General features: G+C 39.8%; 1 protein-coding gene across 2 annotated transcripts; it reads right to left on the bottom strand.

The window, feature by feature from the left end:
- Nucleotides 1-246: 246 nt before the first annotated feature.
- Nucleotides 247-3,075, bottom strand: LOC148069311 (transmembrane protein 121). Of its 2 annotated transcripts, XM_087802480.1 has the most exons (3): nt 2,684-3,075; nt 2,471-2,550; nt 247-1,739 (listed from the first exon to the last, which is right to left on the bottom strand). In XM_087802480.1, the coding sequence occupies exon 3, from the start codon at nt 1,548-1,550 to the stop codon at nt 600-602; it is 951 nt and encodes a 316-aa protein (XP_087658606.1). In that variant the 5' UTR covers nt 1,551-1,739; nt 2,471-2,550; nt 2,684-3,075; the 3' UTR covers nt 247-599. The 2 variants fall into 2 exon arrangements, with proteins under 2 accessions (XP_087658606.1, XP_087658605.1); XM_087802479.1 differs by having other exon boundaries at nt 2,471-3,075.
- Between the last annotated feature and the right edge of the window lie 7,914 nt (nt 3,076-10,989).

Here is a 10,989-nt window from a genome sequence, read left to right as displayed (position 1 = left end):
ATGAAGCTTCATCAGACCATCACTATTTATGAGGTCTACTTGTTACACTGTTTAAACTATCAAGAAAGGTTCAAGGTTTTGGAAATGCTTTAAAACTTGAGATAATGTGAGAAAATACTTTAATTATAGAGCAATCCACATATTATTTCATACAAAAATCCCAAAGCCACAATAAGAGCTGAAAATGATATTTTATCTTGTACACAATACATTATCAAAGAACATATAAAACACTTCTTCAACAGTAATTTGCTTAACTTATCTGGTTTTTCGTCTGGTAAAGCCTTCGACTACTAAAGTACACTCAAGCAACAGAAATACACACAATAGCACACAGACCCTTTGTGATTAAAATGCAACACACACTGTTCAAAAATATATACTCTCATCTTGCAGATGTTTTCTTCTTTGATCAATACAATTAGAAAACATACACTGGAATCACAGATGACAAAAAAGAAACAATCACAACAGATGTGTTTTTGCACCATGATAGGAATGAACGCTCCGTAATCTGTGGAGTTTCTCTGTCGGGGCAACAACGTTGTGTCCCATCAGCGTCCTGATATTAAATCTGGAGGATCCACCTCACCACTCTGTCATGTGTGCTTACATGTTGTCACTTCAGGCAGAGGTGTCTGGTCCTGGATCACGACTTGAGGTGGGGTGGGGGCAGGGCGAGCGTGGGCCACTGAATTATTCTGCAGCTCAACTCCGAACGCCGGGGGAGCGTTCTGCAACTGTCTCCTGTACTGCACGAAGCTGCAGGTCTTTATAATGATCGCCAGGATGTTCTTTCCTATCAGAATCCCAGACACCCTGGCGTCCCTGTAAAAGATCATGTTGCCTCCGCGTATGAAAAGTGTGATGACATTTATGGTCACCAAGCTCAGAATGGGGTACAGGAGCATTTTGTGTGGCACGATGTTGATTCCCTGCATGCTGATCTCACTGAGAGACACGCAGGGCAGAACCAGGAGCAAGATGTAGCAGTAGAAGAACATCAGACCCTCCGCCCAGATGGGGAGGCCCTTCTTCTGGGGCTCCCACAGGTTGGCTTGGATGTCCAATACGTCCAGTAGATCCACCACCACCCAAAAAAGGCGATTGCGGATCTCCTCTCGCTTCTTGAAAGCACGGACGTACTCCATGTGGTCGATAGCCACCAGCACAATAAACAAGAGTGGGATGCAAATGGAAAGCAGCAACGTCAAAGCCTTCCTCGCCAGGGCGTCCAGGCTCTTCCTGTCCGCCTTGTAGTTCTGGTACACAAAGTAGACCTTGATCTCCAGCACAAAGATGTAGAGGAACCAAAGAATCATTGCATAGCCTCTTTTGGATGTTCGAACCTCTGCCCCCACCCACACTGCCAGGTAGCGCAACACAAACAGGAAACAGATGTCTCCCACCAACACTATGATGCAGATGGCAATCTTCCTATGTCCGATGCTCTGCTCCACCAGGTAGGCATCGATCAGTGCCATGCTGACTATGATCAAGATGGTGGACAGGCACACATGGGGCTTGTTGGTGGAAGGCGGGCGTACCATCCTGACCTGGGGCGCTGGCGCAGGAGGGGTGTTTCTGCTGGGGTTACGGGGAGGCGTCAGCTTGCCGGCTGAAGGTGCAGATCAGAAGGTGCTTCTGAACGGTGTCTTCCGTTCGGTCAGGTATGGCAAGGGTCCCAGATGCATTTGGGGGATTCAATTCCATTCAATCTTTGCTTGTGCCACAGCTACCTGTCGGGTAGACATTGCCTCTTAATAAGTATTACTCATCTCTACAATTTATGCTTGAAAACAAATAGAAGGGCTCGAAAAACAAATGATAGAAGGTAACAGAGAGAGCAGTATCATGTGCAAATAATAAGTCATGCATGTTATTCTACAAAACTGGTGCCCTTTTCACCCTGCACTTTAATACAGGTCCTGAAAGGTTAAAGGGTCAGTTTTAGTTCAGAATAAGAAGTTAAAAAATGTTTTATCTTAAATGAAAGCTGGACGAATAAAATAATTGTTAAGTGTCAAGAACAATATATAACCAATAAATCAGACTTGCTTAAGACTGAGCCTGAAATTGATTGAGTGACACCATCTGCTCACTGTGTTTCCATTTTATCAGTTATTTGTGACTAATTATACAATAAAAAAAAACTAATTAGTTAAATCATTAAAAAAAACAAAAAACTATACATTTTTCAATTCCATTGAACTGGAATAATTACCACTTCATTGCTAAAAATCAGTGAAACATGTGAATATATACCTAAATAATGACGTTGAAACATGTATTGTGTAATTCACAATCCCATCGCCATCACCAACATTTTTTCAAAAGCTTTAAAACACATATTTTTCACATATAAAGTGGACACAAAGGGCACTTTTTTTTTAAAGAATAAGCCTTAAAAGAAGCTTATTTTTAAATTCTCATTAATCGAATATTAGATCAAATTCATAAAGATACTCACGCTTGCTCCCGGCGTACTTTTTCCTAGTCACTAGCAGAGAGCAGTCATCCATGACAGCACATAGGAATCACAAAGCCCATCTGTAATCCACAGAAGAAAAAAAAGTAAAAGCCAGCAATCCTTCTCTCCATTCACCGATAGCACATCCAGCAGTCCTGCGTCTTCTTATTCAGGCAAAGAAGAATCCCGGAACACTGCCCGTAATCCACTTACTGCTCATTCTGAATCTGGAGACGAATGGTGTTGAAAATTGAAGGTGTAAATCCAACAACTTCAAAATGAGAAGTGGAAAAAAGTCTTCAACGTGAGGAATCCTTCTTCAAAAGTTCCCCATCATTTAACATCCTCGAGGTAAAAAAAAAGGGCAAAACTGATTCTTCTCTCTCCGCCTCGCCTGGTTAGAAATGCACAAAAAAAAAGTGTCAGCGTCCTTTTCCCCTCTTGTCCCCTCGCGCTCCGTTGTCGCCGTAAAAATGCAGACCTCTATTCACGGCCAGATCCTGACTGTTATCTGTCTCCCGTTTCAATCAGCTTCTTGCCAGGAACACCAGCATCATCCCACCCCCCCAAGACTCCACAGGATCCCTCTCCCTCTGTGCCGGCAGATTCCCCAACACTGGCTTCCTCGAGCTGCACTCACCACGATCACTCTCCTGCCTCGCAGCCTCGCTCCTCTTCCGTCCTCCTCTCTCGCTCAAGTAAAGGCACTTGCTGTGAGGAGGTGACGCTCGCAGACCACAGCTGCAGAGAGAGAGAGCGAAGAGAGTGCAGAGAAAAAAGGGTAATGACGGAGAGAAAGAGAGAAAGAGACTGATTACTTTTTAAGGGGTGGAGAAAAGGCAGCCTCTTTAACTTCTCCCTCTCTCTTTACCGTTTTTGCTCAATTTTCTCCGCCTCGCAGTTCTCTCTCTTGCTCTTCTTTTCTACATTGTGTCTGCTGCTGATATCCTATTTTCCTCGGGCTGAGTCCCGGGATAAACCTGTGATGAGGAGCCCTCGGAGCGAGCACATCCCCTCGCTCGCAGGTCAAAGTGATCCGGAAAAAAGGAGAAGCGTGGAGGCGGGCGGATGAAGACCTAAGGAAGGGAAGAAATCAGTGAAGATGAGGCAGCATTGGATTTGAAAAGCTCTCTATTGATCTTCTGACAAATCAGTAATTAGTGGAGCCCACACTGGCCTCATTACCATTTGTTTGTTTCACAATGACTTGAGTTTACTTCCCTGCTACTCTTAAGTTATTTACTTGTTTGGACGGTGATTCCATCAGACCTCGTTGATCCCTGAAAGTGTTTCACGATTCTCTTTGCATATAACAGACTCTTTACGAAGCTGTTTTTTTCGCTTTCAGAGCCAGAAAGATCTGTTTAATTATCCTCTAAAACCTCTTTTAAATGCCATGATAACAGCGAGGGTCATACTCGAAAACTAATTCTACTTCAGATCTCTTCAAATCATTAAGGACAACTTGTTTTTTCCCATTATTTTAGATGAAAAATCATGAACCTCCCAAAAAGCTCTTTCTACTGTGGCTCAGGTATTGATTATTTTACAGAACATTCATGTATGATGACTAGTGATGGTCCGATGAAGCTTCATGAAGCAGTAACATTATTTTCAGAGTCCACTAGATGGCGGTCTCTGCACCTTTGTTTTGAACAAACTGTTCTAATGAAACATCACATCATTTTAAAACTGATGGCGCCACCTACTGACCTATAAACAACATGACACTGCTTCATGAAGCTTCATCAGCCCATCACAAATGATAACTGCCATGTTACGTATTAGACATATTGTATGAATTCTGATGCAAACATTCCTCATTTTGATATTAAATGATTGGTTTATTCACAGAACATTTTATAAAAATGATATTCTAATCTTCAAAAACATACAAAGTATGACAGGGTTAGTAACTTAAATACAATTCAATTAAATAATTCCTTTATTCAACCAAATTTCCCTTTCAATAACAGTTTAAACAAAGTCAAAAAACAATAAATGTGAAAATGTAAAATGAAAAAATATATATATCACACCGTTGTTATCCATCAATAACCTAAAAAAGGGTTAGTAAGTTGTGTCCTTTTAACTTAAAATGTTGCCATAAACAAAAACAAGTTAGTTTCAGATTTGGATTTTTTCATACTGCCTCTTGGTGACAAATCTCTGTCGCTCTCTGTATTAGTGGAGGAAGCATTCCATGAATGTGTATATTGTGTATACTTGTTTTTATGATGAATTAATTTGATTTCAACTTAAAATTAAGTTGAATTCCCTTCTTCTTTTCCTTGCTCCCCCTCTGTTCCAGTGGGTTTTATACAAGGTTTCTGCCTCAGAAGAAAGTTTTTCTCAAATTTCCAGTATCAACCACCCCCAGTATCAAGATCGGAGGGGAATATAAAGTTCTCACATCTCTAAACCCCTGTTATTCACCAGACTCTGATGATCCAACTGTCAAAGTTCTTTGGCTAACTGATAACTTAAAAAAAAAAAACCTGTGTCCAAGCTTCTCAAAGTTGAAATCTAATTCCTGAGCGACATATTGCAGCAGGCAAAAACTTTTTGAGGAATAAACCAAAACCAAAAATGAAAAAGGAATTACATTTGTAGTTCAGTGGTATAAGCTCAATATTATTCCAGAAAGTTAAGAGGTTGGAGGGTCACGGAAAGCGGGCGGTGCTGATGTGAAAAGTGACATGAATTAAGATGGAGAAATGGGTCCAGGGACGCCGGAGACTGGGCTGAATGTCATAGGAACCATTCCTGTCAGTGAGATGTAATAATGCTGTTGATGGTGGTTGGTATGGAGAACGTATAGAGATCATAAAAGGTTGTGTGTTTGCGGCGGGTACACAGCGCTCGCACTTCTCCTCCAGCAGGAACAATAAATGTAATCCTTCCACAGAGTTTTGCTTTTGTTTTCCACTAATGTTCGGCATTGGGGAACCAAAAGAAGAGCAGCTGCTAACCATCAAATGTAACAGCAGTATTTTCAGAAAAAGTAAAAAAAAAGGTACACTTTATTTAATTTCATTAATTTCTAATCATGAAATTAATAATTTCTGGTTCACATTGGTTACAATTCTGACTGATTTTCTGAAAATCAGGGTAAGTTGACAGAATTACAAATGCCACAAATAAAAATGGGGGACTGGGAAACAATAGACATAAAATGTGTGAGGAACAGAAGCTGGGCGGAACTTTAGGAGCTGGCATAGCATTTTTCATTCATCCACATAAAACTCAATATATCAGCGTTATGGAATAACATGACGACATTCAAGCATTAGTGGGGAAAAGGTTTTCTCTGCCAACTCACCGCCACCTTACCAAATGTTGTGTGGGAACGAGCAGATGCAGGACGTGGTCACATAATTCCAGCTTGGCGAGATTGTAGAAAAAAAAAAGCCAGAGAGCTCTGCTGATTAAGCTCCGGCAGCAGGTGTTTGTGGAGGTATTTCAAGACTATGTGAATCCTCCACTTGGCTTCTCTGTCAATACTTTCGGTGTCAAATCCCGCAACCAGGATCTGATATTGGACTTGCACCACACCAAGAGCCATTAAGTTCAGCCCACCATCAGAGCAGGCTGTGGAGGGAATGTCTAATGATGGTTTCTCCCAGAACGCCATCTTGTCCTATTTAACCGCAGCGTCTCTATCGGAGGTTCTGGAGCTCTCTCAGGCGCAGGAGCAGGGGGGTCTTTTCTAAGACTTTCCTTAGCCTAGCTACTTCGTCCAGCTCTTCCCAGGGAACCCCACGGCGTTCCCAGACCAGCTGAGAGACGTAGCCTCTCCAGTGTGTCCTGGGTCTTCTCCGTGGTCTCCTAATGCTAGGGAGATGCCCTGAACACTTTTCCAGGGAGGCGTCTTGGAGGCATCCTAATCAGATACCCAAGCCACCTTAATTGACTCCTTTCAATGTGGTGTAGCAGCGGTTCTACTCTATGCCTCTCCCAGATGACTCAGTTTCTTGCTATTCTATGGAGAAAACTTATTTCAGCCGCTTGTACCCGCGATCTTGTTCTTTCGGTCACTACCTACCATTTGTGACCACAAATTGGTCCCATGACACATTGGAGCTTTTGCACAACATTGTGGGAAATCAAAACGAGCACCATCAGCAAAGCTTCCAGAGGAAGTGTCGGGAAGCAGAGAAGAACTGCCACAGAATGCAGTACCAGCGAAAGTCTGCAAAGGACAATCCTGGGTGTGGGTGCAGTTGTTCGACCCACAGGGCAATCTCACTGCGCACCAAAGTCAGGCAGATGTCCATCAACATCCCCTTCAAATCAGCGCAGGTATCAGACCAGATAGATAGACATTATTAGAAGGAATATTTTACTATAAAATCTATAAAAAAAACAAAAACATTTTGAACATGGTGAATTTGATAGATGAAACAAATACGGACCAAACCGTTTGAAAATCGGTCCAGAAATCAGCGAATATTTGTATTTTAAGATTGAGAAGTAACTCTTTCCCTTAATGCGCCGCTGCCTCTGATGTCTCTGTACCAAGATTGCGAAGCTTTATACACATCCATCTACAGTCGATGTGGCGTCTATGTATACATGTCTATGGTCAGTCTGGTGTTGCTTGTTTTAGCTGAAACGTCATTGGTTAAACTGTTCGATGCTCGATTGGTTGGAACAAAAACCTGCACCACCCTTTGAGGACCGGTTTACCCACCCCTGTTCTAAAGTATCAATCAGATACCGGGACAGACCCGGGCTTTGTCCAGACGACACTTTAGCCAATGACAGCGTAGAAAGTGTGAATGAGTTAAGAAAAATGGTGGTGGGGACCAAGAGCATTTTGTCTTATGACTATGACCGTCAGAGTTGGATGTATGGTCCTCCTCAGCATCATCTACCTTTAATCGAATTCCAAATTCCAACTCTATTATTAATAAAATCTGGATTGGACCGTTGTTTCCCACCATAAAATAATGTGATTTCCCTTTTATTTTTTCAGCCCGTTCTTTGTGCTTCGACACGTTTGGTTCCATTATTATACATTTTGAACTTCATTGACACTTTAGTTTCGTAATCGGTGCGTCAGTGTATGTAGCTTCGCCTTTGATTCTAGTGCTGAACGAAACAAATGGGCCACTTTCTTTGTCATAAGGTCTATTGAGTAAGAGCGCAAAAGGATTTCTGTGGTTCAGCCAGATGTCAAGAAAAACTGCTGCTTCGGTGTTTCAAGGACAGCAGCTCTGAGCGAGGTTTAAAAAAGTTCAACCGAACGAACCTGATACCCACCGAGTTGTCTGTACTGAGGTTTTCTCAACAATTTTACAAGGCTTTCTTTTATTTGTTTTTTTGAGAATGTTTTTTTCTTTCCTACTGACTTTCAAAATCAAGAGTACCTCAGTATTAATTTTGATAAAAAATAATTCAGAGTTGCTTTTAGGCATTATACCGTAATGCGGATTTCAAATTTCTCAACAGTGTATTCTGGTATAATCAGTATTTAAGGTTGATCTGTGCTTCCGTCCATATCTCCCTCAGTAATTTAACATTTACATAATTCTATGTTACATATACCATTTATGTTATACAACCTAGTCTCCATTAAAAATACACAGACGACCTGAGCTGAATATCTTCATTTATACCCACTCAGCATTTTCTATTTTGTCTTCCTTTACTGTGTTTATAATTCATGAGTGCAGAGGAAATCACACTAAAGCCTTTTAAGCCATTTATTCTTGAGGTGGATGATGATTTATCTATTGATTCTTTTTTTTTTTTGCCAGTTATGATCCATGTAATTGTAAATAGAAATAGAAAATATACATCCTGTTATCCTGCCTTCTCTGTCAGCTGCTATCGCAGACTGTCCTTGGCTCGTAGACAGGAACACTGCATCATCTCCGTTGGTCTTCAGGCAGGAGAACACGTGGTAGATAGCAGCTGATAAAATACTGACTTCATCCACAGCAACATGACGCCAAAACAGAAGAAAGGTTACGACTGTCTCTTTCTTCCTTTGAGGTTTGATAAAAAGGTTTTCTGATCTATATTTTTTCTTTTTATATTCGAACTTAAAACTTACTCAGATAATACTAAATGCTAACCTGACAATAGCAGTGCTAACTGTGAGGAATGAAGTTATTAGAGAGAAAAAAAATCACGAAATGAAAGACCTTTGATGAGATATTGTGTATATATATTATTCCTTAAAAAGAAATATGATCTCTTCATTTTCAGCCACTCTCTCAGTAATCTCAATTTCAAGGACCAATAGTATTTTTTCGTCCGCACCGTCTTTTAGCTTAAGTTGTTTGTTCAATTCAACTTTCTCTCTCGGAATTCTTCACACAAAGTCAATTTTTTTTCGGAGTAATCTGGACCTATTTAGACAAACAAACAAACAAACAATAGATATGTCTCTGTTTTAATGTGGTCTTCGTCCAAAATTGTGTTATCTCTAAAAATGACCTCCAATACTGCATATTTTACCCAATTTCCCAAAGGAGAACTCCAGAGGGATTCATTAAGTCTATCTATATATATTTCTGAAAGCCACGAAAGTCATTCGACTGGACCCAGAAGCAACACAAGGGATACCACAAACACATTTGACATGCCTCCAGGTCACCTTGACTCTTAGATAACACAAGGGTTAAAAACATCAAAAAATACCTCCATACTGCTTGTCTGTAACGTCCATCTTGTATTGAAGCCTCTACATGAGGAAATGTTCAGAAAAACTTTTAAAAGTCTCTATTTTAAGATTGTTTGTTTCATAAGTGTAACGAATAACAAGCAATACAGACAGGAAGTACTTGAGGTAAATATCCCAAGCGCTTCCAGTGTAGAGAGCAGACTGTATAGGCTCTTGAAATTATTTGACTTTTTCCCAAACAATTCCTCTCCTTGAGGCTTCAATACAAGATGGATATTAAAGACGAGCACCACAGAGATATTTTGATGTTTTTAAAGTTACCTTTTTTCATCACTGGGCACCAGTCGCTACGTTAAAATAGACACATTTTTGTCTGTAACTCTTAAAAGAAAAAGATTACTCCGACCCTTAGTCGACATGAGGCTGAGTGGAAAAATAGTGAAGTTGGAATTTTGGGTGAACTATCAATTTAAGAGTGTGTATGAAAGAAACTAAAAAATAGTTGATCTTTGGAGAAGAAATTGTTGGGCCTTCACCTACGCCTTGAGGGTTACCTAGTGATGTTCTGATGAATCTTCATGAAACAGTGTCATGTTTTTTAGAGGTCAGTAGGTGGCGCTATCAGTTTGAAAATGATGATCAGACCGAAATCTAGTGGACTCTGAAGATAATGACACTGCTTCATGAAGCTTCATCAGACCATCACTATTTATAAGGTCTTCTCGTTTCACTGTTTAAACTGTCAAAAAATATTAAAGGTTTTGGGAAATGCTTTAAAACTTGAGATAATGTGAGAAAATACTTTAATTAGACCATCACTAGGGTTACTCACCACCAGGTACATGTTCAAAAGGTGATGTCAAGGGTAGATCGTTTGTAAAGTCTTCATTATTTATTTTTGTGAATATTGTTAAATAAATACAACAAAGATTCAACTGATTTAGCAGGAGCCTGTATTTCATGGCTTATTAGACGGACGATCATGCCTTTATTGGTCGTCTACGAGCCAAACAGGACAAATAAATCATTATTTACAGACAACCGCAGTCATTGTCTGTTTGTGTTCTTCAAAGTTTGGGGAAATATATACGGATAGTCGAAAGTTTCATGCTGAGACCAAGACGCTGGGAAAAGGACATCAATGAATCGTTTAAGGAATGCATTCTTACTGATTTTCAGTATTTAATTTAATGACCAGGACAACAAATATTACAACAATATATCTGCAACATCGTGAAAAAAAATTGTCGAACATTATTGCCTCCTTTTAATAGGAGGCCTTCTGTCTCTTTCAGGTTAAAAGAGTTGATAATGGAAGCTATAGGATTCTGGATTCAAGTTAAGGTCTTTATTAACTATATATTAAGTGATTTAAATACAATTAAACATCTGCTTAAACTAAGATTTTAATAATAATAACAATAAATAATTCAGTATTTATTATGGTTATTATTGTTATTGTTTCAACCTCAAAAGTTATTTAGATTGCAGGACACCATTAGTTGCTTCAGGGTTTAGTGTCTGGGAGATATATTATTGCATTTTTCTCCAGAATAAACAACTTTAGGGAAAAGTAATTTTGGCAATCGAAAACAGGGGCGAGTGTCTGTAATAATTACACCAATCATTTATGGAAGTTTTTTTGTTTCTCTGAAAGATTGAAAAATACTTGAGGCACAGGACCACAGAGACTGGAAAGATTTAAACTCTTTCATAGCCTGACTGAAGTGTTTGCATTGTTTGATAAAGTCATTATGATTTTCCGTTTATATTTTTTTTCAAAATGTTCTTTGTGTCTGCACAATAAATGGCTATCAACAGAATGAACTGCATATTTCTGCTGCGTCAGAGGTAACATTTGTTAGAATCTATGACTGAGGTATTT

The sequence above is a fragment of the Callionymus lyra genome, chromosome 11 (genome assembly GCF_982586985.1).
Source record: "Callionymus lyra chromosome 11, fCalLyr1.hap1.1, whole genome shotgun sequence".
NCBI lineage: Eukaryota > Metazoa > Chordata > Actinopteri > Syngnathiformes > Callionymidae > Callionymus > Callionymus lyra.
The sequence above is the reverse complement of the archived record's forward strand: the minus strand, read 5'-3'. Positions and strand labels throughout refer to the sequence as shown.

Coding starts and splice junctions, on each gene's coding strand:
- LOC148069311 (XM_087802479.1), bottom strand. CDS start 1,550: ATGGTACGCCCGCCTTCCACCAACAAGCCCCATGTGTGCCTGTCCACC.